The sequence below is a fragment of the Eleutherodactylus coqui genome, chromosome 12 (genome assembly GCF_035609145.1).
Source record: "Eleutherodactylus coqui strain aEleCoq1 chromosome 12, aEleCoq1.hap1, whole genome shotgun sequence".
Lineage (NCBI taxonomy): Eukaryota > Metazoa > Chordata > Amphibia > Anura > Eleutherodactylidae > Eleutherodactylus > Eleutherodactylus coqui.
Window position 1 is genome coordinate 73,488,134 of NC_089848.1, and position 26,510 is coordinate 73,514,643.

Genomic DNA, 26,510 nt, shown 5'->3' on the forward strand with positions numbered 1-26,510 from the left:
TGTCCCATCTACACTGGACAACGGTCATCTAAACGACGGCACGAGCGGGTGACGTCACCGCTAGCTTGTTAGCACTCGTGCAGAGCGTTTAGGCAAGAAGATCACCGCAGGCTTCTCACGCATGCGGAATCCGGCTCTGGCAGCAACAGTGTCCTCGCATACCTGCTCTGTCGCCCTATTTGTCCCCTTTTCTGTACTGCGGATGGACCCGGGGGCTAGCCGTCACATATGCGCAGTACAGATTTTTTTTCAAATTTTTTCCCTGCATTGTTGCTAAGCGATGACACGGAATCCGCGACCTGTCCGCAATGTTCATTGCGGGCGGGCCGCGGGTTGGATAGCTTCCATTGATTCGAATGAAAATGGAGCATGCTGCGATTTTTTCCTCTGCGAGTGGAAATCGCAATTGACCATGGATTCTGCATAAATATCCGTACGTGTGCAGGCGATCTTATATTGTATGTGAAGCACTGAGCGGGGAGCGTTTACACTGATTTTCATGCTGGTTGAAATTTAGCGACCAACGAACTGTAAAGGAATAGTGCGCGATGGCTGTGCATTCAGACATGACAATTATCGCTAAAATTTGTTCTTTTGTACGAATTTGGCGTGATAATTGTCCCGTGTAAGTGTCCCTTATCTCTGCAAATACTTTATCATATTTCATTTGTACTGATCCTTACTTCATGTCTTATACTCCAGTCACTTCCACAGCTGCATTCACAATTATACAGGCTGCCTGTTATCAGAGGGTATAATGCATTTATGCTGTCAGATCTAAAGGTTATGTTTGTGAGTGCAGCTCTGGATGTGACTAGAGTATAGGACATAATGTAAATCGGGTAAAGAATTTACCTCCCACCATACAGACACAGTATTCCTGATGGTGTCCATTGGCTGAGTCTCCCAAGAGGTGGATGGAGGAGTGCATCACAGTATCCTAAACTGACATTGTATCTTGGGTGGAGTTGCCTTGTTAATAATGGCCAGAATTGCCGACACCTGTAAGTCCCTGCGTAGCATCACCATTATCCTCTACATTTCTCATTTATCCTATAGAGTACATTCACAATGTGAAGCCGGAAACAAATATTTGGGGAAAGCAGAGTCTGATTTTTAATATATTCATTGCCTTCATAGAAGAAATGATTGTTGTAGGTTTCCTGCTCTGGTGATCATAACTAGAGATAAGCGAACATACTCGTCCGAGCTTGATACTCGTTCGAGTATTAGCGTGTTCGAGATGCTCGTTACTCGAGACGAGTACCACGCGATGTTCAAGTTACTTTCACTTTCATCTCTGAGACGTTAGCGCGCTTTTCTGGCCAATAGAAAGACAGGGAAGGCATTATAACTTCCCCCTGCGACGTTCAAGCCCTATACCACCCCCCTGCAGTGAGTAGCTGGCGAGATCAGGTGTCACCCGAGTATATAAATCGGCCCCTCCCGCGGCTCGCCACAGAAGCATTCTGACAGAGATCAGGGACAGTGCTGCTGGTGCCGGAGCTGCTATAGGGAGAGTGTTAGGATTGATTTTAGGCTTCAAGAACCCCAACGGTCCTTCTTAGGGCCACATCTAACCGTGTGCAGTACTGTGGAGGCTGCTTTTTGCAGTGTTGCATATATTTTTTTTTTTTGTATATCGGCCGTGCAGAGCATTGCGCCCTGCAGTAATTATACATACTCCAGGGCCAGTAGTGGTGGTGAGGCAGGGACAGAAGACATATATTGTGAGGCAGAAACCAAAATTGGCAGCAGCACGCAAAATAAATTCACTATCAGAGGTATACAAACCTATAATCTAACCACATTAAATAATGCAAGGTTCTTAGTATATAATTTGATCATATATTGTGAGGCAGGGACAGAAGACATATATTGTGAGGCAGGGACAGAAGACATATATTTATTGAATATAGGCAGTGGGCCTTTCCAAAAACATTTGGGGAAAAAAATCTATTTGGGCTGCCTGTGACTGTCCTCAGTGTACTGGGTCTGTGCTGGGTGTAGTTGTCCTCCTAATTCATACGCTAAGTGTTACAGCAGGCTTGCGCAAAATTATTTCCTGGCGTTCCGTAAGCGAAGTCAGCCTCCAACCACAGGCCAATAAGCGGCACATTTAAATACAGCGTTCTGTTTCTGCACTACTGGTAATACAGCATGCTGAGGGGTAGGGGTAGGCCTAGAGGACGTGGACGCGGGCGAGGACGCGGAGGCCCAAGTCAGGGTTTGGGCACAGGCCGAGCCAGTGCGGTGGCCAGGGGTAGAGGCAGGGCCAGACCGAATAACCCACCAACTGTTTCCCAAAGCGCCCCCTCGTGCCATGCCACCCTGCACAGGTCAAGGTGCTCTACGGTGTGGCAGTTTTTCACAGAGACGCCTGACGACCGACGAACAGTGGTGTGCAACCTTTGTCGCGTCAAGATCAGCTGGGGAGCCACCACCACCAGCATGCGCAGGCATATGATGGCCAAGCACCCCACAAGGTGGGACGAAGGCCGTTCACCGCCTCCGGTTTGCACCACTGCCTCTCCCCCTGTGCCCCAACCTGCCACCGAGATCCAACCCCCCTCTGAGGACACAGGCACTACCGTCTCCTGGCCTGCACCCACACCCTCACCTCCGCTGTCCTCGGCCCCATCCAGCAATGTCTCTCAGCGCAGCGTCCAGATGTCGCTAGCGGCACTGTTTGAGCGCAAGCGCAAGTACGCCACCACGCACCCGCACGCTCAAGTGTTAAACGTGCACATAGCCAAATTGATCAGCCTGGAGATGCTGCTGTATAGGCTTGTGGAAACGGAGGCTTTCAAAAGCATGATGGCGGCGGCGGCCCCGCGCTACTCGGTTCCCAGTTGCCACTACTTTTCCCGATGTGCCGTCCCAGCCCTGCACGACCACGTCTCCCGCAACATTGTACGCGCCCTCACCAACGCGGTTACTGCCAAGGTCCACTTAACAACAGACATGTGGACAAGCATAGGCGGGCAGGACCACTATATCTCCCTGACGGCACATTGGGTGAATTTAGTGGAGGCTGGAACAGAGTCAGAGCCTGGGACCGCTCACGTCCTACCCACCCCCAGAATTGCGGGCCCCAGCTTGGTGGTGGTATCTGCGGCGGTGTATGCTTCCTCCACTAAACCACCCTCCTCCTCCTCCTACGCAACCTCTGTCTCGCAATCAAGATGTGTCAGCAGCAGCACGTCGCCAGCAGTCGGTGTTGCGCGGCACGGCAGCACAGCGGTGGGCAAGCGTCAGCAGGCCGTGCTGAAACTACTCAGCTTAGGAGATAGGAGGCACACGGCCCACGAACTGCTGCAGGGTCTGACAGAGCAGACCGACCGCTGGCTTGCGCTGCTGAGCCTCCAACCGGGCATGGTCGTGTGTGACAACGGCCGTAACCTGGTGGCGGCTCTGCAGCTCGGCAGCCTCACGCACGTGCCATGCCTGGCCCATGTCTTTAATTTGGTGGTTCAGCGCTTTCTGAAAAGCTACCCACACTTGTCATACCTGCTCGGAAAGGTGCGCCGGGTCAGCGCACATTTCCGCAACTCCAAGACGGATGCTGCCACCCTGCGGACCCTGTAACATCGGTTTAATCTGCCAGTGCACCGATTGCTGTGCGACGTGCCCACACGGTGGAACTCTACGCTCCACATGTTGGCCAGGCTCTATGAGCAGCGTAGAGCTATTGTGGAATACCAACTCCAACATGGGCGGCGTAGTGGGAGTCAGCCTCCTCAATTCTTTACAGAAGAGTGGTCCTGGTTGGCAGACATCTGCCAGGTCCTTGGAAACTTTGAGGAGTCTACCCAGATGGTGAGCGGGGATGCTGCAATCATTAGCGTCACCATTCCTCTGCTATGCCTCTTGAGAAGTTCCCTGCAAAGCATAAAGGCAGACGCTTTGCACTCGGAAACGGAGGCGTGGGAAGACAGTATGTCGCTGGATAGTCAGAGCACCCTCATGTCTATATTTCAGCGCGTTGAGGAGGAGGAGGAGGAGGGGGAGGAGCATGAGGAGGAGGGGGAAGAGACAGCTTGGCCCACTGCTGAGGGTACACATGCTGCTTGCCTGTCATCCTTTCAGCGTGTATGGCCAGAGGAGGAGGAGAAGGAGGAGGAGGAGGAGTATCCTGAAAGTGATCTTCCTAGTGAGGACAGCCATGTGTTGCGTACAGGTACCCTGGCACACATGGCTGACTTCATGTTAGGATGCCTTTCTCGTGACCCTCGCGTTACACGCATTCTGGCCACTACGGATTACTGGGTGTACACACTGCTCGACCCACGGTATAAGGAGAACCTTTCCACTCTCATTCCCGAAGAGGAAAGGCGTTCCAGAATGATGCTATACCACAGGGCGCTGGTGGACAAACTGATGGTAAACTTCCCATCCGACAGCGCTAGTGGCCAAAGGCGCAGTTCCGAGGGCCAGGTAGCAGGGGAGGCGCAGAGATCAAGCAGCATGTACAGCACAGGCAGGGGAACACTCTCTAAGGCCTTTGACAGCTTTCTGGCTCCCCAGCAAGACTGTGTCACCGCTCCCCAGTCAAGGCTGAGTTGGTGGGAGCACTGTAAAAGGATGGTGAGGGAGTACGTAGCCGATCGCACGACCGTCCTCGGTGACGCCTCTGCCCCCTACAACTACTGGGTGTCGAAGCTGGACACGTGGCCTGAACTCGCGCTGTATGCCCTGGAGGTGCTTGCTTGTCCTGCGGCTAGCGTCTTGTCAGAGAGTGTGTTTAGTGTGGCTGGGGGAATCATCATGGATAAGCGTACCCGCCTGTCAACTGACAGTGCCGACAGGCTTACACTCATCAAGATGAACAAAGCCTGGATTTCCCCAGACTTCTCTTCTCCACCAGCGGACAGCAGCGATACCTAAACAATACGTAGGCTGCACCCGCGGATGGAAGCATCGTTCTGTATCCCCATCAAAAACGGGGACCTTTTAGCTTCATCAATCTGTGTATAATATTCATCCTCCTCCTCCTGCTCCTCCTCCTGAAACCTCACATAATCACGCCGAACGGGCAATTTTTCTTAGGCCCACAAGGTTCAGTCATATAATTTTTGTAAACAATTTTTAGACGTTTCAATGCTCATTAAAGCGTTGAAACTTTCACCTGAACCAATTTTTATTTTAACTGGGCTGCCTCCAGGCCTAGTTACCAATTAACCCCTTGAGTGGCAGGTTTCCTACCACCCTGTCGTGCCCATCAGGGCAGGTTTTTTAAAATGGTCTAATCATTGAATTTCAACTAGTTTTGCAGTTGCGTCTCAAGAGCCATAACTTTTTCATTTTTCCATTGACATGGCCATATGAGGGCTTGTTTTTTGCGGGACAAGTTGTGATTTTTTAAACAGGGGGGAGGAAAAAAAGAAATGGGGAAAAAAGAAAAAAAGGGGCCATGTCATTAAGGGGTTAAATAATGTATTAACTTCCTTCTCTGGGTCATTACGACGCACATGGATACCACATGTGTGATTGTATTTTTGATTTTTTACACAGTAAAGGGAGACAAGTGTTTTTTTAATTTTTTTAATTATTTTTTTACTTTTTTTTTTTTAATTAAAAAATTTTTTTTTTTTGTCCCTTTAGGGGACTTCCACAGGGACCCACCAGGACCCCTGATCACATTCCGGGGGTCCGATGGTGACAGCCCTTTACATGCTGCAGTGACAACCCTTTACATGCTGCAGTCACATAGACTGCAGCATGTAAAGGGTTAACACAGCAGAGATCGGAGGTTTTCTCTGATCTCTGCTGTAAGAGCAGGTACCTAGCTGTCCTCTGACAGCTAACAACCAGCTCTCCCTGCCACAGAGACCATCGCTTGCTTCTGACAAGCCGATGGTCTCTATGGCAACTTGTAAACAAAGCAGGACATTGCCGACATGTCGGCAATATCTTCTGCTAGTTTTTCAAAGCCCTTGCACTGCTCTGTGTGGGTCTGTGCAGGCAGAGCACACTGTCACAGCTTGTGGCATTGTGCTCTGCAGCTCCCATAGTGATACATAGCCCGGAAATCTTCCGGGCTATGTTGCTATGAGCAGTGGAGCTCGTCCCGGAAATTTTCCGGGCGTGCCACTCAAGGGGTTAAGCCACATTAACCAAAGCGATTAATGGGTTTCACCTGCCCTCTTGGTTGGGCATGGGCAATTTTTCTGAGGTACATTAGTACTGTTGGTACACCAATTTTTGGGGGACCTCGCCTACAGTGTAATCCAATTAATTTTTAGCCCACCTGCATTACAGCTGACGTTACATCAGCTGTGCTGGGCACTGCAATGGGATACATTAATGTACAGCCGGTGGGTTCCAGGGAGCCACCCATGCTGTGGGTCCACAGGGAATTCCCATTGCGGAGTTGTATCTGCCTGTGACTATTTATAAAAAACCGCAGTCTGACTGGGGCATGCAGACACCTTGACAGAATGAATAGTGTGTGGCACATAGGTTCCCCATTGCTATGCCCACGTGTGCAGCTCCTGATGGCGGTGGCACAGGATTATATTTCTCATTGCTTCTGTACAGCATTGTGGGCTATCGCCCCGCCCCTTTTAAAGAGGGTCGCTGCCTAGCCGTGCCAACCCTCTGCAGTGTGTGCCTGCGGTTCCTCCTCATGGCAGACGCACTTATAAATAGACATGAGTGTGGCGTGGCATGAGTGCAGCTGAAGGCTGCGCAGGGACAATTTGGTGTGCGCTGTGGACACTGGGTCGTGCAGGGGGGGGGGGGGTTGGGCAGCATGTAACCCAGGAGAAGTGGCAGCGGAGTGTCATGCAGGCAGTGATTGTGCTTTGTTGGAGGTAGTGTGGTGCTTAGCTAAGGTATGCATTGCTAATGAGGGCTTTTCAGAAGTAAAAGTTGTTGGGGGCGGGGGGCCCACTCTTGCCGCTATTGTGGCTTAACAGTGGGACCTGTGAACTTGAGATGCAGCCCAACATGTAGCCCCTCGCCTGCCCTATCCGTTTCTGTGTCGTTCCCATCACTTTCTTGAATTGCCCCGATTTTCACAAATGAAAACCTTAGCGAGCATCGGCGAAATACAAAAATGCTCGGGTCGCCCATTGACTTCAATGGGGTTCGTTACTCGAAACGAACCCTCGAGCATTGCGATAATTTCGTCCCGAGTAACGAGCACCCGAGCATTTTGGTGCTCGCTCATCTCTAGTCATAACCGGTACTGCAGCACCATCCTTTATCATATCTACAAGATTACTTGGTTTCTCGAGACGAACAATCATATCTTATGACCCCATTTATTAATGTATTTGCACCTCTTTTGGCACACAGGGCAATTTAACCCATGCATAGCAGTTTGTAAAAGTGGAGTAAGAAGCGGACATGAGATGCTTTAGTTAGATTTACTATAATTAATCCAGAAACTGTCATAAATTATAGCTATAGCCCAAGTGTAGCTGGCATAGATTTCAGGTTGGCACATGGGGTTTCTGCCAGACGTGACAAATGTATTAAGTGTAGTGCTGAGCGAACCGAAGCAGTAGAATCTTGCTAACAGATTGGTTTAGCATGACCCCGAATTGAGCTTTCAGCAAAGTTCTACACAAAACAGGGATTTACTGGTTTGGTTCAACAACACTAGTCCTTAGCAATGTGTAAGGCCTCATGCACACGGGCGGATTTTGCTGCGGAATCGGGAGCGGGCATCCGCTTCCGGACTCCGCAGCATTAACCCTCCATAGCATACTATGGAAGAATAATTCTTTATGCACACGACTGGAAACCAACTGCAGTTTCTGCTCACGGATGAAACATCGCAGCATGCATAAAATGTTAGTGCAGTTCCTGCATGGATGGCTTCCATTGAATCAATGAAAGCCGTCTAAACCATGACCTGTCTGCAATTGACATTTCGGAAGTGCCGCAGATTCCATGAAAAAAACAGGAGCTTTAAAAAAAAAAAAAAAAATCTGTACTGTGCATGACCGACGGCGAGCTGCGCAGACCGTCCGGAGTACAGATAAGCCAGAAGAAGACTGGTCCGCACGGACACTGGCGAAAAAAATGACAGGTACACAGGGTCACCCGCCGCGGGCAGGGCTGGATTCCATTCGGGACTCAGCCTAAGAGCCATAAAAGCCATGTATAAAGACGCTGCATACCTGAATAATCTGTATTGCGGAGGACCGTGGCGGCTCACAGTCGGTCATGCACCTTACAGTTTCTTTTCTTTTGGACTGTTTGTATTTCCCACGCTGTCACTAAGCAATGACCCAGGTACCCGCAGCCAATAAGCAATGACCCAGGTACCCGCAGCCAATAAGCAATGACCCTGGTACCCGCAGCCTATACACAATGTTAATTGCGTATGGGCTGCAGGGCGGACGGCCTCCATTGACTTCAATGAAAACCATCCACCTGGAGTTCGCAGTAAAATAGAGCAAGATGCGATTTTTCCGCCACTCACGGAATATACAATTCGTATCCACGAATTTGAGCAAAAAAGTGAAAGTACATGCCTTCGAATGGCTTTGTTCTGCTGCATGTCCTTTGCGTGGACAACGATTGCGTATTCCATAATTGGAATCGGCCCGTGTGTGCCCCGGCCTGACACTCCCAGAGTGTTAGAGATGCCCTTTATGGCACTTATACAGTGATATACATGAGTTTTAGGGGTTTTTGTAAACTTCTGGTTCTGTTCAAACTAATGTGGAGAAAACCGAACATTTTGTAGAGCTTGTTGAACCAGTCGAACCAAAAGTTTGCTTATCACTAATTAAGAGATATACGCCTCTTAACCCTTTCCAATCCAATTTGCATTTTGGTTTTTCTAGGGGGCTTACTCTTTTTCTGCTGTTATACAACGGCGTTATATCCTGGCTTAAGCCAGTACTGCATGAGGTGACACGTTGGATAGGCTCCAACGGCAGAGAGGCTGGCAATATACAGTAAGAGAACCCCGACAGACGTCTTCCAACATCAGAGCTGTACAGCCTTAAATCATAATGTCCTTAGATGTCAGACAGTGGATTAGGCCTTAGTCAGATGGGCGTTTTTTCACGCGATTTGCGGATCGCATGACGGATGCGCATCCGCAAATCGCGTGAACGGTGCGCGCAAGTCGCCCGCAATCGCCCAAAAATCTGCTCCTAGCCGCGTTTCATTAGAAACGGGCCGGAGCTGTCCAGCGCATTGCATTCAATGGAGACGGCAATAGAGCCGGCTCCATTTAAAGCAATGCGCTGCGGGCGAGCCCGGGATGAATTGTCGGGAAGGGCTTAAATATATAAGCCCTCCCTGCAATTCATCCTAAAATGTGTAAAAATAAAAAATATATATATACTTACCTTCTCCCGGCAGCCGGAGCTCCGCGCAGCTGTCCTGCAGTGGGTGTGAAGGGGGTGTGAGTCAGACCTGCCCCCTGATTGGCTCAGCGCTGAGCCAATCAGAGGCATGTCTCACTCACACCCATTCATGAATTCATGAATGGATGTGAGTCAGACCTGCCCCTGATTGGCTCAGCGCTGAGAGGCAGCAGTCACTCACCCATTCATGAATTCATGAATGGGTGTGTGAGTGAAACCTGCCTCTGATTGGTCAGGGCTGTGACCAATCAGAGGCAGATCATTCAGCAGGTGGGGATTTTAAAGCCCCGCCGGCTGAATAGTGCCGAGAAGCAGTTCAGGAGAACTGACTGCGGCCGCGGCTGGACTCCAGCTGCAGCGGAAAGGTGAGTATACAATTTTTTTTTATTTTAACACATTTTAGAATGAATTGCAGGGAAGGGCTTATATATTTAAGCCCTTCCCGACAATTCAACCCGCGCACGCCGGCAGCCCATTGCTTTCAATGGAGCGGCTGTATTGCTGGCTCCATTGAATTCAATGGGCAAACATCGTTCTTCTCTGTCACAGCTGTTACAGCTGTGGCAGAGAAGAATGATTTGTCTTCTATATGTTCTCAATGGGGTCGGCGCTGCTGCCGCCGGCCCCATTGAGCGCATATAGAGAAGAGAACAGGAATCGCAGATCGCAGATAGGTGCGATCTGCGATTTCTGTTCTATAATTTATCGGACGAGCGCATAAAAAGCGCTCATGTGTCCGATACCATTGCAAAGCAATGGTTTTAAAAATCGCCGGACGCATGCGCAAATCGCGGCTAAAAACGCCCGTCTGACTAAGGCCTTAGAAAGGGTTAATACATTTGTCGCACTTACACCAGTGCAAACTTTACTTGGACTGGCGTATGACTTGCTCATCCAAGTAAAAATACCGCAATATCTTTGGATTGCTGTCCAGTATGTGAAGTGTCTGACTACCTTAATGGTGGATTCATCTATCTGCTTCTTGACGTCTTTACCACTTGGGTCACGGCGGGCCAGCCTCCTTGATAATGAAATCCTGGACATGGCTGGTGGCGATCGATCGTGGGTTCAGCATGGGTCAGAAATTCATCAACTTAGGAGAAGGAAGAAGAAACAGGAACAGCATTGGTCTAGATTCACAAAAGTAACAAACAGTCCCACTACAATAATGAAGCAAGTGTATATAGTGCTACACTGTATAATAATGTGTTGGCGCCAGCTATAATGGTGAGGGGAGGGTGGAGATCCCCAATATCAAAAAGATCACTGTGAATATCAGTCTTTCTTTTCTCCTTTGATGTTCCTTAGTTCTACCTGATCACAACTGATCTCAGGTTGTCATCCAACTTTTCTGGAGTCCTGAGTGGCATATTTTCCTAGTTATGCAGCAGTACAAGTCCTGGTCTCATACCACCGCATACATAGGCAGATTTGCCATTCAGACCACTAAGAAAGCTGGACGACAACCCCAGAGGATGCTCTAATGACAGCCATTTAGGACCCAGCTTTCCCAGCAACAACAGTTTTTTTATTTTAACCTTAACCCTTAATATTAATTATAATTTATAATGTCTTGCCCCTCCCCCACTTCAGTAGTGAGGTAGTAGTTGCATGCTGGCCTGTGGTGGCAACCGAGGTTTTATAACTAGTGTTAATGATGCACTTCTTCCACTTCCCTTCATATAAGAATCTAGTTTACTCATCGTTACAAAAATAGCAAATTCCTTTTTTTCTCAAGTGTAAAAAAGCTAAGAAAAAAAAAAAAATCAAAGATCCTACAATCCTGGTCAAACACCATCCTTTCCCTAGAAGAAGTTGTCGGAATGGAATGAAACTTTCTCTGTGTGATTATAACACTGATATAAGTAAGTGATTACGATATCAGAGCAGAAGGAGAATTTATTATAAAAAAACTGATCATTTGAAGGGAGGCTCTAGTATCCTGTTGTATCTCCTCTAGCTTGGATACAAGATGTGATATGGACGGGCATGGAGGCTCTAGTACCCTGTTGTACCTCCTCTAGCTTATATACAAGATGTGATACAGGCAGGCATGGAGGCTCTAGTACCCTGTTGTACCTCCTCTAGCTTGGATACAAGATGCGATATGGACGGGCATGGAGGCTCTAGTACCCTGTTGTACCACCTCTAGCTTGGATACAAGATGTGATACAGACAGGCATGGAGGCATACAGGTTCCATATCGTATTTTTGCGGCATATCAGGCCACATTTGCTGTAACTGAGCCTCTAGATCGTACAAACCCGTAGGCTGTCAAAGTTAGGGTCCCAGATGGTCCTATTCATGTTCTAGAGGTGATAAATCTGGCGACCGCACAGGCCTTGTAAGTGTGACAATGTTGTGGGGACATTCCTGTGACCCCCTTGTGTGTGCGGCCGAGCATTATCCTCCTTCTGACGTGTAAAGTGCTGTGGAATATGTTGGTGCTATATCATTAAAGATTAGGAGTATTAAATCTAGCCAGTACTGATGAAATTAAAACCAGGTGTCGCTCAAGGTTGTAACTTGTATAGAACCATTAGAACAGAACTTCTCATTTACATATTCATGGGTCCGAAATAACAGAAATGTATTAATCATCATCAGTTGTGACAATGCCAATAAATCTAGCGCCGCTCTGATATGAACTTGCTGGTTACTTCCACATTTACAGGATTACTGTAAATCCATGAACGTCAATATGTTCATAATGATGTAAGTGGGATTTCCTGCAGAGCTGACTCATGGATTGTACAGCTGACCATACACATTACATAGACGTGACCGGCCTCGGCTACATGCGACCCCGGTGGTTGCACGGGGCATTGGTCACCAAGCCTGTAGGGGTACTACCAGGTGGATTTAGGCTGGGGACGATAGCCCCTCCCCTTCCTCCTTAGGTCCACCTGTCCAGATTATTCTCTTCCTCCAGAGTATTGTTGGATTACATTAATCATCCTTCTCCTGACTCGGTTTACGCCCCTCTGATGATCCAAGGTGGCGCTGTCAGTCCATCAGTGCCCCCAGAAGGCAATTCACGCGATATTTCCGCTGTACTACAGCGTAAGTATAGCGTGACGGACAGCTTTCATTGATTACAATGGAAGCCAGACGCACGATTCCCACGGCATTTAGAACATGCCGTGGTTTATTTCACACGGTGGAGTTCCGCAGCGTGAACATTGAGCTATTAGGTTCAATAGAACTTAATCGCTGCGGTGCAACGCTGGGTACAATGCGGTAGAAATCCGGCCGTGGGCATTAGCCCTTATGTAGTGATGCTGGTTTATGCTGTGTTTGTTATGAGCTTTGTTCTGGTGCTGTATTTACGTTACGAGCTTGGTTCTGAGGCTGCATTTATGTTCTGAACTTGGTTCTGGTATTGTATCTATATACAGATAGTCCTCTACTTGCGAACAGGTTCCGTTCCAGGAGCCAGTTCGCAAGTACATTTGTTCGTATGTCCGAACAAATGGTTGTATGGAGGGGATCGCGGGTGGACGGCGGTATTTAAAGCGTTAACAGTTTCCACGAGCGGTGCAGCTTGTCAGAACTGCTGCCGCCAGGTGTCCACTGTAAGAAACAGCCAGCACCCGACGTTCAGGGGTCTCATACAGTGTCCTGCGATCTTATCACACGCTGTGTGGTTGCTAGGCAGACGGGGGCCTTTTGAAAGGCCTCAGGGCGGCCTATGCAGAGTGCCTATCAAGCGCACGGCTTGATAGGCGCCCTGCATAGGCAGCCCTGGGGCCTTTCAGAAGGCCTCCAGCTGCCTAGCAACTGCACAGTGTCCCTCGATCTGACTGGACAGGCTTGATAGAAGTCTGTCCGGTCCCTCACAGTATGATGTAGTGCCATAGCATTACATCATACTGTGCAGGACAGATTGTTTGTATCTTGCGAAGTTCGTAACTCAAACGTTCGCAAGTAAGGGACTATCTGTATTAAGATTGACTTGTGCAGTGTTTATGGTATGAGCTTGGTTCTGGTGCTGTATTTATGTACTGACCTTGGTCCTGGTGCTGTATTCATTCACTAAGCTGTTCTTGTGTGCTCCCATCTTGCTGATATGACCCTGTAAAATGATCATACTGTAATATGATCACACTCTAAAATTATGTCCTTGTAATATGACCTAAACGTAATATTATCGCATTGTAATATGAAGCTCCAGTAATATGATCACAATGTAATATGACTGCAGTGTAATATGATCATGCTGTATTACGATCACACAGTTATATGACCCTATCATAATATGTCCACACTGTAATGTGACCTGTTGTAATACATATCCTTATTGGACATATGAAGTGCCATTGGACCTACAGCCAGCCCTACACTGGGGGACTCTTGACGGCTTTCCTCACGATTGTGAATCCGGACTGTACGCCGCACTGAGTTTTCTGTGTTCTCTTCGGATAGTATTGTTCAATAGCACCACTGGAATTTTGCCATATGGGACACATTTGTTCAGTATAAGGAAACGTTGTGTAATAACAACTGAGTGTTTATGGAAAATACTGTGGAATTAACAATTATGGATGTGCTTTCAAAGGAGGAAACTGATGTAAAATCACAAAAACTGGCTCGGGTCTCTGGTGCCACACCTAAACAATCAATGGAGTTTATTGCGTGCAGGGATTTGTTTGCTGACCTAGAGAAAGCCAGGAAACAGGAACCCAAGAGATGGCGGCATCAGAACCCGCTCACAACTAATGTGGAACGCAATATGATACACTGTATCATATAAAAAAAAAAAAAAAAAAAGACACCCACCACCGTTGATACACCTGGGCTCTTAAATGAATGGAATAACGTCCTTTCCAAGTGCTGCCTAGCATTAATGAAATTGGTTATACAACATGAGACAAATAAACTCAAAGAATTGAAAACCATCATACAATCAGTCCATTCTACTTTTAATACATTTTGGTCCAGCAAGGAGAATGAACGGTTAAATAAAAAGTTAGAAGAAAATATTGAAAAATGAGAGAATGATTATGGATACTAAGTCTGCAAAATACTAGTAGATCTTACCATCTACTGCCAGCCACTCCGCTGTCAGAGCCTCTCTGGTGCATGCACACTGGCTTTAGCCAGCAGATGGCACCGTTGTATAACAGCAAAAAGAGAAAGCCTTTAAGGAAACCCTGAATCCAAAATTGGATTGGAAAGGGTTAAGAAGGGAAGTGCTGCATGTGTTACCCCTACCGGCTATCTTGGGCTTCCCCCGCAGATAGCATGTAAGTGTTGGGCTGTTATTCGGCGGAGGTGCCGCTCCTGAGGGCCCTCTGCCATCAATTACCCTCCCGCCTCCCACTCAGCCCGGCGCGGTCCAGTCAGCGCTCCTGCGCTGTGAGTCTTGCTGACGCTATGCTGCTCCGGTCCTCCTGCAGAGGCCCTCTGCCAGCAGTTACCCTCCCTCCTCCTGTCACTCACCCCAGGGTTCTGCCTGGTGCAGTCGGTGCTCCTGCACTTCCAGTGTCCCTGCCACTGTGCTGCGCAGCGCCACTCTCCCCTCTACGGTGCCCTGCCTTGTTGTCTCCCGGATACAGGTGGGGCAAGTCCAGCATCAGCCTGCCTCCATCCTGCTGCGCCCGGTCATGTTGCTCCTCAGCCAGCTCCTGGAGCTGGCTCCATCCCTAGCCAATCAGGAGCTTAGGGGCGTAAATAGGGCGGATACTGTCCTTCACGATGTCTCCACCTTTACTTGTGGTGGAGACAAGATACCACAGTACCCAAGAGCACGAGGATTACAGAGAATATAAAGTGTCTAATTGGAGTAACAACAAGCCAAAACATGCACCAAGATCCATTCTTAAGAAATCCAAACATGGGGGAAGACGCAGCATGGAGGCACATGTTGCTTCTCATCCTCAGAGTTGAACACAACAGATACTAATGAGGAGTTATTTAGTGTGGAATATTCCAGCTTGGAGGAAAGCAGGTATGTGGCTGGCACTTCCACATGCAACCTGGCACAAAAAATGGAGAAGGAGGAGGGGATGAGATAGGAAAAAGAGGCAGATATCCTAGCTGCAAACAGACATAGAAACATCTACAAATCTAAGGGAACAACATACCAGAATTGACTCCCAGCATTTTGCCTGAGGAAGTTACAGGTATTGGGAAAGAATCGGAGATTTGCACACGGAAATTGCAAGTACGGGCTTTTGATACGATAAACAAGGCTCCATAGGGAAACATGGGCTACAAAACAGCAAATCGCGGCAATATTCAGCATGTGGTAATCTTTTATTTTTAGCAACATAGCATCAGACAAAACATCGCTAATGTGAAGGAAGCCATTGGAAGCCACGGGCTTCACATACATGCGATCTTGTAGCCCGTGTGAAAGCAGCTTTGTTGTAGTTGAACAGATTTGTCCTTAACCGTTAAGCAACAATTTGGACAGTAATAAACAGCAGATTCCGAATGTGAACATACAGACTATGAATATAATAACTTACAGTTTTTGGAACCGCTAACACTTTTGGAGTCGCAGGGTTTGCATCGTGAAAGCAATGATCCATTACAACAGGATGTTCAAGATGTTGGAAGTATGTGTCATTTCATGTCTAATCAAGCTTTCTACCCCATTAGTTGATGACTATCGCTACTGGATGATTTTCAGTATGCTATGGAATGTGAATTCAAGTCTTTAGAGAACATCAACACCAAGTAGGAAAGAAGCAAATAAAGGGGGCTCGGTAGTTGTTCCAGATGCCACATTGCTCCCCAATATATAATCTAGTGGGGGACACCTATACATATCACAAATTACGCAGGACCCAATCACACAATGTGAATTGAAAATAAAAGGGAATCTGTCATCTAATTTTAGCCCTTTAACCCCTTAAGGACCGCCTCTTTTTTTTTTAATTTTTAGTTTTTCCTCCAACGTTTAAAAAAAAACAAAAAAACTCATATCTTTTATTTATCCATCAACATACCTGTCTGAGGGCTTTTTGCGGGACGAGTTCTTTTTTTTCAATGGTACTATTTAATGTACCATATAGTGTCCTAAAAACCTTTTTAAAACATTCTAAGTGGAATGAAATGGAAAAAAACCCACGATATTCCACCATCTTTGGCGGGTGAGGGTCTTGTTTTTACGATGTACATACTGCAGCATACAGACTTTTTGATCATATTTCTGGCGTAACTTTTTTTTCTGATGACGTTCACCGTACGGGGTAAATAACGCATTAATTTGATACGTAGAAATTTTTATGGGTACAGCGTTACAAAGTATGTTTTGAAGTTTTTTTATTTAGAATTTATTATAAATATGGCAAAAGTTTTTTTTAAGACTTTTATTACCCTTTATTTTTTTAAATAAGTAATAAGCCATTTTTAAACATTTTATATATATATATATATATATATATATATATATTTTTAGTCCCCATAGGGGACAAGAACTTGCGATGGTTTGATCACTCCTGCAACATGATACAATACCATAGTATTACATTATACTACAATCTGACAGGGAATTTATCAAGCCATGCCACAAGCATGCCTTGATCAGTAATATGCAATGGCAGCCCTCGAAGCTTTCAGAAGGCCCCTGACCCCCATGACAAGGCGGTGGTCCTAACACATTTTTTAGACTGGCACATAAACAATGGGTGGATCTAGAACAATCCCTCTAAGAATCCCCCCATGGATCCGACCCTGCGACAGGGTTCAGACCCTCTCTGCTAACTAGAGAGTTGACAGCCCCCTTACACAACTACTATTGAACTCAGCATTCGCACCAGGGGATACTCGAGAACACTTCATGGGATGGGAGGCAAGGGAGGACCCTAGAGTCCACGACATCCTTAACGGTTCTTCAACACCGTCGTTTCAGGAACTAAAAAATATATTCAGTAAGCGCAGTCTTTTTTGGCTGGAATTCCTCCAGTTGCACTGTTTCCTTACCACTCAATGCGACAGAAGGGCTTTTGAATCCACCCTCACACCCTTTGAGAATTTGTTTACCCAGAAGTCCCCTCCGACACATATAGTAGCCCTGATATATGGCTTGTTGATTCGCAAGTCCCTCACGACTGATCCCAGCTTCAAAGTGGCTTGGGAGCGGGAGCTGGGTGACACAATCCCACAAAATGACTGGCAGAAGGAGTTTATCTTCACGCATAAATTATCCATGGCATCTGCCGCTCAAGAAAAAAATTACAAAATATTGACAAGGTGGTACAGATACCCAACTCCCCTCCACACCATTGTTCCTTTTATCCCTGAGGGGTGTTGGCACTGTGGAACCTATAGGGGCACTATGACACATGTGTGGTGTTGTGACCTGTTGAAGCCAGCTAGAACGGTCATCCCGCGCCATTGGCGAACCACTGTTGTTCCCTCGATGTCAGAATGGCAACATGAAATGTCCCACATATGCCATATGGAGGAACTGTGCGCAGAACACTCTAGGGAAACATACATTTCTGGCGGTGTGGAAAATGTGGATTGGCTTCAAGTCCTCAATAGAGTTGCGCAATATATTTTCTTGACACTTACATAAGCCCAGGGTCCACCTGTATCCTTTGCTTGACAATGGGGATTACTATTTCGAACGCCCTACCTTATTCCCCCCTGCACACAACTTATACATCCACTTATTATTTCCCCACAAATTTTTCCCTTTTTTTTCCTTCTCTTCCTTCTTTCTTTTTTATGTCCTCCTCTTTTTCCTTTTCTGCAGTTATTGAAAGGTACTATGATACCGAGGAACGCAAAAACAGCGCACTTATGTAAAAGTTTGGTTCTGTAGGCTATTACTCCTTTCATACATTAAATAGCTCAATGCTCCGCGACTATCAGCAGGAGTAAAGGTTTGTGCTGGCTCCTAGTCTCTCAAAATGATGTACCTTCTTATATATCCTGTTTACGAGTCCTGCGAGACCTACTTGTTACTTTGTGCCTATTTTTTTATATGCAAAGATTAAGAAAAAATGATTAAACATAACACTTACATCCCGGACTCAGTGGGTCACCTACTTTCAGCCTATAAGCTTAGTAAGTCAAAGAGTCTCTTTGAAAACTTATTGAGGGAAGGAGAAAGTATGCAGGTTCTTAATGAAAAGCAGGTTAAATATTTACTGCCAGATTGTCTGATTTTGCCCACACACCTACAAAAAATGTGTTCCCTCCCTCTTTACGTCTAAATAAAAAGTTGAGCACTTCGGTGGATCAAGTGGTTCAACCATTAGTACCATGGGGCCCTGGATATCTTAACGACAGCAGAAAAGTAGATAGGGGGTCTACAAAACTTTACTTGTGAGGACAATCATATTTGGCTTGATAGCAGTTTTAGGCTTCTTTCACATGAGGGCATATCGCCCAGCGTTTTCACGGCCGTCCGATATGCGCTGTGATCTGATGCAATTGATTCCAATGCATCAAATCACATGGGCATATTGGTGGGACGTAAAAACACCCGGCCAAGCCAATATAGTGCCGGATGTTTTTACATCAGAGCCAAAACATAGTTCTGGAACTATGTTTTAGCTAGAATACGTCCAGCCGCTGCACGGGCTCCTATGGGAGCCAATGGCAGCAGCCGTAGGTGGGAGGGAGTTTAGCAGCGTGGCTGCTAAACTCCCTCCCTCTCTTCTCCTCCCCCCACCTGTGCAGGCTTACCTGTCTTCCTCCACCTTTCGTTCTGTGCATTTGGAGGGGGTGGGATGGGGCGGAGCTAAGTGCTGGTCCGCCCCACCTCCTCCCATTGATGCTATGGACAAGGGGCGGAACAGAGGTGGAGCTAAGTACCTGCCCCTTGTCTATAGCCATCAATTGGAGGAGGCGGGGTGGACTATCCCTTGGCTCCGCCCTCATACCGCCCCCTCCCATTGCACAAAACGAAAGGGGAGGAAGACAGGTAAGCCTGCAATGAGGAGGGAGGGGAAATGGGAGATGGCCTGGTGAGATCGGCGCATTTGCTGTGAAAACGGCTGGCCGATATGCGCTCATGTGAAAGAAGCCTTAGGGTGGGAAAAAGGGGTAATCTTCACAGCTCACAACCCATTTAATGATCAGATAATGTGCTATGGGCGCTACATTGATTACCTCATTGTTATTTGGGGTCGCAGTGTGGCACCCAAACAGGATTTTGTGGACTACTTAAATAGGAACTGTTATAATCTAAAACCCACCAGCCACATGGACACCCAATGCATAGTTTTTGGACATCAACTTAACAGCCGATAAAGGACAATAGGAGGATAATAACTTCCCTACATAAGAAACCCAATGTGAGGATTACTATTTTGAGAGCGGACAATTGTCATTACCCCAACACAATAAAAGCCATTCCTGCGGGGCAATTTATCAGGGTGAAGATGTTTAGCTTAGAGAATGATGGTTATACAAAGGCCAAAGAAGAAATCCTGTACGCCATAGGCTTAAGAGAGAAGGCAAAAGAAAATTGGCTGCTCACTGGAGCGTCCAACAGGGTAAGGAACATCAATAGGGAGCAGCTTTTGGTAGACAAACTTAGGAATGTTAAGAACTTCAAAAACGACAAGGCTGTTTTTGACATCATAAACTAGGAATTCAGCACTGCTTTAGTCTTATCTTCTTACCCTAAAACAAGATAGCATTTTCCAACAAATATTGGATCAGGGTGTGCTATGTGTCCCTAAAAAAAAAAAATCACAGAACATGCAGGACATTTTATCACCCCGCGAGTATTAACCCCACGACAATTCAAACACCTTGAAAGGATTCTTTAAATGTGGGAACAGACAATGCAGCGTATGCAAATATGGCCTCAAAACATCTGTCTTTTACACCACGGTTGGATTGTCTTGTTTTAATATCAAATCAATTATTAATTGTGGCTCCCAATACGTGATTTATAATATTTATTGCACCGCATGTGGCTTACCATACGTGGACTGCACCACGAGATAACTAAGATCCAGAACTGCAGAGAATATTGTATCAGGTCATAGCAAGACACTTCATTGAGAAACATGCGGGTTCCATGTCCACATTACAATTTACTGGTAGTGAGAAGGTTAAGAAACCCTCAAGAGCAGTTCATTGGAGCAGGTGGGTCTTAAATCGGGAAGCCTAAAATAAAGTTTGGTTGTTTTGACACTCACTCTATGTTTAGGAAACGCTGATTTAGTCCCCATTGGTCAGTTAGCCATATGGAAAGTAGCTGCCCTGGGATGCGGGAAAAGTGCCCAAGCATTAGGTTAGTCTAGTGATTTCAGATAAAAGAGAGGGGGAGGAGCTGAGAGGAGTCCAACAGACCAGTTGTTCTAGAGAGCAGAGTCGACTGACGAGTAAATAGAACTTGAGAAAACCAGTGTGGTGGGAAGGAGTGAAGTGTGAGTACAAAAAGTTGCACAAGAATTGGAGAAGATTGGAAGACAGCTGTAGAAAGTAATAGTTGTCCCAAGCTAAGAAGGATAGAGAAAAAGGAACAGACAGGAAACCGAATAAAATAACAGTAACTGAGGTACTACACTACACTTCAGGGGAAAGGAGAAGTTTTATTTTATTTTCCAATTTTTATTATTTTGTCCGGCACAGGTCTCAGCCTGTATATGGACTGGTGTCATGAACTTGACAATTACCATCTCATCCTATCCGACTTTACAGGTAGCCCAAATAGCCAAAAGTCAATTTATTATTTTTCCAACTGGTGAGAAAAAGGAGCAGAGCCACCATGACTGCCATCAGTGTTGCCCACCTCACCGTGGTCTGGCTGGTTGCATTAATATCTGACTTGCTGTCAGCCAGGCACCACGGCTGCTTATACAGTAGTCTACCATTTTTGTTTCTCTAATTCGTACTGCTCCTGATGAACTAGTGAATATCTAAGCTAGGGAAACACGTGGAGTTCAGTGAGCGGAGAGTTAACCAAGTTCTGGGAACTTAGCCAGTTTGAGTCTGGCAAGTTCAGGGATTAGTATGTTGCTCCTCCTTGGATTGTATATTTATGAGGGTAGCTTTTTCTCTATATAGTAGGAGTCCTAGTGAGCTGACATAAATGGCATTTGAGTGATTGGCATACATTTTTACCCGAAAACTAATTTCCAGGATACATAATCTGGTATTTTTTGTTATTTAACGGTTTCACACAGAGAGCCACAATTGGTATTTTTCTCTGTGCCATGTTCCTAATTTTTATGGGGTATTTCTATATGATATTTACTGGTATCTGCCCAGTTTCTGTTTTTAATTGATATTAATAAAGGTAACGTTTTTAAAAGCTCCTTTTTCAGTGAGTGGATTCTCTCTAGCAGTTGGAACCTCTCGGTGATCACTGAATTATAAGAGTGATCTAGTTGATTTATTGAATATTCATTGAATACTTTTAATCCTTTGATGTACATTGCATACTGTTATTTATTGAATATACTCCAATGGGCTTCTTTCTCCTTATGATGTATGCAGTTAAGAGATGGGTTTTGCATCAGAGTTTCGATTTGTCATTGAGGCTTTTGCATTTAGTGATGTCACATCTACTATGCTGTGATCACGGAGCCTTGCTGCTCCGAAACGCGTACGCGGCGGCACCTCTGTGTGCACTGACTTTTATTCTATGGAATCTGTTTTAATATATTTTTCTAACAAAGGAGATGGCTTTTTTTCTTGCAGCCTCATTGGACATATGAGGAACCGTTGCACCTACAGCCAGCCGTGCACCTGAAGGACTCTCCCCAGGTCTTCATCATTATTGTGAATCCAGACAGTGCGCCACAATGCATTATGGGCGGTTTTGTTTATAAATGCTATAGGTGGTGTCAGTCCCACCATCGCACCTACACACAGTGAACTGTATCAACATGTCTGAGAGCTGTGGTATAATTATCTTCCCCTCCCTCCCTCGGAGCAGGCGCCAAAAGCTCAACCCAAATATAAAACTGCTAAATCACTATAAGGATTGGAATGACTGATTACTAGCAATGTAGACATCTGCATGGCTGGTGATTTGTCTGGTTTGTTGTCTTTCCATCCCAAGGAACACTAACCAGTTCAATGATAATTTACTGTGACTTATCGAAAGAGATCAGCTGACTGTGTCTATACTTGACACTCTGAGTGATCTCTACTATAGTCCTCTCTATGGCACTTGTCCAACTAAAACCCCATTCACGCGGGACGAATGTCAGGCAAATTATGCCCGACACTCGTCCCCGCATGTACTCGCTCATGTGCTTTTGCATAGGAGTATCGTTGGCTCGCAGCGGGGCGGCTGGAGGAGATTTCTCTCCTCGCTCTGCCCCGCCCCTCTCCATTCACTTAGACAGCAACTGTTCAGTACTGTGTTAAGTCAATCGAGAGGGACGGGGGAGAGCGAGAAGTGAAATCTCCTCCAGCCGCCCTGCCTCCCTGCTGGCCGCTCTATCAGAGAGCCAGCGATACTCGCTCCTATGCAGCAGCACGGGAGCGAGTACACACAAAGACGAGTGTCAGGCATCGTTTGCCCGACATTCATCCCGTCCGTGTAAATGGGCCTTAAGGCAGCACCAGTGTAAATCTGTAAATCACAATTAAGCCTCAGTCTCCAGATCTGGGATGTTTACTAGGAATCCTGATGGCCAATACAACGGAGTCTGAGCACCGACTGACTACTGGCCTTTATCATGGACTTTGTAATCTGGTAAAATAGAGAAACTTTCCACAACTGAACGGACCTCCTTGATTTCTGCCTCCATTTCCTTCAGCTTAGTATCTTTCTGAGAAATAATTAACTGTATAAAAACCAAAAAACACTCTGTAAGGCCGGCTGCATATGAAAGGATTTGCATTGCAGAATTCGCGGCTAGCGTCTGCACTGCGGATCTGCAGCAAATACTTTCGATAGCATGCTATTAAAAAATGCTTCTTCCTGCACACTCACGGAATCGAATTGCGATTTCCACAAGCGGAGAAAGAATCGCAGCATATTTTATTGCGCATTCTGCACGGACAGCTTCCATTGAAGTCAATGGAAGCAGGCCGACCCACGGCCCTTCCACAATTGATATTGCGGAAAGGTTCGCCGATACTGACTCTGTTGTATCGGACATGAAGATTTCCCGTAAACTTCACAGTGTTACAGATCTGGAGACTGAGGGTTAATTGTGAGTTACAGAAACGTATAAGTGGGATTGGTCGGGGGTCTGTCTGTTTGTCTATCTTTTTGAGGACTAAAATAAAGATTTTTCAATTTTTTGACAAGTTCGAATTTTTACTATTTTTTTTGCTATTTCTGCCATTTGACCGGTGTTTTTCCAGGACTGACCCCACTGTAATCAGCATACCATCAGTGCATTGACCAATGATCCCACTAAAACCCATATAACATCACTATTTGTGGAATAATCGGTTGGGATTGGGATGATATCAGTGTGAATTGGGACAGCAGATTCCGACTCCAATTAAAATCAGTGGGAGGAAAAATCGGGTTCACTAATTTGTACTCCAGAAGGTCCCCAATGCACCTGAAGCCCCACCCTACTCCATCCCAAACTGCAGGGGAATACAGCCACACATCTGGAATACGCATGTTGGTGTTTACCACGTGCAGCGCAGTATGAAGGCCCCAGTTTTGTCACATACACATATCTGTGCTGATATGGAAGGTGTTTAATGGTGGTATAAAGAGGAGGAGGGGGCAGACACGGATGAATATCATGCAAGTTTTGGGCATACCATGAAACGTGGCCCAATCACTTTCAGTTGCATGCCCAACTCACGGAAAAATGACCCAGTGTGCTCTTCAACATATGCAAATCCCTTGGTCATGCTTGCTTGACCACGTGCCCATAGTTAGGTGCCCCCTGCCACTGACAGCGTTCTGCAACACCAGGGACACATTATAACTTGCATAGCGGTGCAGGGCAGAGACGGCTTTTTGGGCAAAGAAATGGCAGCTCAGCATCTAGTACTGTGGGTTAGCATGGAGCATCACATTTCAGAAGGCCTCTGAGTCCACAAGCCTGAAGGGCAGCATTCCCATTGGATGGCTAAGGTGGTATTTTTTAAAATTCCCATAGCTGGGGGATGGAGGGCTGGCTGCTAACCTGGGGCAAGCTGGAATATGGGGTGGATGTCAATGTTGGCGACTCAACGTCTGCTCTCAGTTTCCCAGTCCTGCCTCTGAAGCCCGCAGCCTGGTCAACAGTTGCAGAGGAGAGGCCTGAAGTAGTCCTGCTACTACCCCTACACAAAACTGCCCCTTTGTGCTCAGAGGCTACTACATGACCAGGGTGAGAGATGGAGGAAGAGCTACAGCAGTGGAAGAGAGCGGGATAAGGCTGACTCTTTGCCCTCCATCCCAGGTGAGCTCTTCAAGGTAGCGGGTGGTGGCAGTTCATGTGGCTGATCATACTCGTTGTGTTGGAGTTGGTTTATGTTCTTGCCACGTTTTAAACGCCTACCACAGATCTTACAGATGACGACTCTTCTCTCATCGTGTACAGATTGAAAGAATATCTAGGCTGCACAAGTCCTGTGAGTAGAACTAGCTGTGGGCCTGATGTTGGTGCTGCTGCAACTAGTAATAGCTGAGGGTGACGATACGACACTTATGTTTTTCTTCAACACCCTACTCCCAGTCCTAGCAGGGTGCTGCCCCGCAACGTCCGCCTCTTCTTTTTTTCCCCTCCTGCTAGCTACTATGATGACTTTCCCTGACTGTCTATATTGGGTCAAGCACCTCATCATCTTCCACCTCCACTTCCTCGTCCTTCACCTCCTGCCAGGAGCTGGCACCTCTGTTTCCGCATCCCCCTGAGTACACATTGCTTGTGGAGGGCTGACCGCATGCACTGATCCACTCTAAGGTGACCAGATTTTCCCAGTGTCAAAGCGGGACAGAGTGGTGTGGTCAGGGGCTGGGCTTATCACGACATATGATTTTACCTCCGTCGTTATAAAAAAGTACAGGTGACCCCCTCACAGTAGCCCCAGCAATAATAGTGACACATCACAATAGCCCCAGCAACAATACAGTGCCCCCCCAAGATAAGACCTAACCCAATAATAAGCCCTACCCTGTTTTTTAGGGGTGAAAAATAAGCCATCCGCCAAGAATAAGCCCTAGCTGCACTACAGGGAGAAAAAAACAAAAATACTCACCTAGCATGCAGCGTTCGGGTCCCTCACGCTGGGCTGCGGGGCTTTGGCAGTCTTCTGTGTAGTCCTCAGCGCTGAGAGCGCATTTTCTTCCTGGTAATGGGGCTCGAATACCTGCCTCCAGCAAGAAATTACTGAGATTGGATCACGATCGCCGTGGCTCAGCCAATCAGAATCGGCACTCTATGAACCAGTCACAGCCATTTAGCTGGTTTAGACAGGCAATGTTTCGACTGCTAAGTCTTTATCAAGACTTATCAAGACAGGCTTGATAAAGACTTAGCAGTCGAAACGTTGCCTGTCTTTTTACAAACATGGAGCAATACAAATTTTTCTTGCGTTTTTTAAACACCTTTGATGCAGCCACTCTTTTGCTGTCTTGTGGATGTTGGAGGGGACTGGAGCTCCATGGTCCCTGAGTTGTGGCTCTGCATAATTCTGAAACTACACCTCTGCTGAATCTGCATACGAGCTGAGTGCTGCGGGACTGAGTGTATTATAGCCATTTAGTGAATGACATTATTGAATGGCTGCGATTGGTTCATCAACCGCCGGCTCTGATTGGCTGTACTCGTGATCCAATCACAGTAATCTCTTCCTGGAGTCAGGGTATTCAAGCCCCATTACTAGAAAAAGAATGCTCTCTCAGCGCTGAGGTCTACACGAAAGACTGCCGGAGCGCTGCCTGCTAGGTGAGTATTAAGACAACCCCCTAAAATAAGACACTGTGCCTCTTTTAGGGCAAAAAGAACAGAAGGCCAAAGAGTATATACTATAGATTCTAAACTGTTCCTGTTTTGCGCAGTATAATTTAATTTCCTTCACACCACATGTAACTACAAATATTTTGTATTTGCCAGAATCACAACTTTGAACAACGTCTGAAGCCACTAACACACACTACATCTTTTGCTGTTTCCCTGTTTGGATTTCTTTTTCTTTGATATTCACAAGAAAACACTGTCACCTACTATGCCACAATCCCAGGGCAGTATGATGTGTGAGAACAGAAGGCTACAGAGTATTGTGAATATTGTGAACTGTCATGTATTGCGCAGCGTAATTTCATTCTCCACAGTAGCTGTGTAA

The 26,510-nt window shown here is 46.6% G+C and overlaps 1 protein-coding gene across 10 annotated transcripts in view; it reads right to left on the reverse strand.

The window, feature by feature from the left end:
• Positions 1 to 26,510, reverse strand: part of ALS2CL (ALS2 C-terminal like) — a 703,387-nt gene that overhangs the window by 38,456 nt on the left and 638,421 nt on the right. For 8 of the 10 annotated variants that reach the window (XM_066585161.1, XM_066585160.1, XM_066585155.1 and 5 more), the window contains one exon: positions 10,290 to 10,428. In XM_066585161.1, coding sequence (XP_066441258.1) covers positions 10,290 to 10,379 — 90 coding nt within the window. In that variant the 5' untranslated portion in view covers positions 10,380 to 10,428. Of the gene's footprint in view, positions 1 to 10,289; positions 10,429 to 13,344; positions 13,411 to 26,510 lie in introns of all 10 variants that reach the window. The other 2 variants (XM_066585158.1, XM_066585159.1) reach the window with 1 other exon arrangement.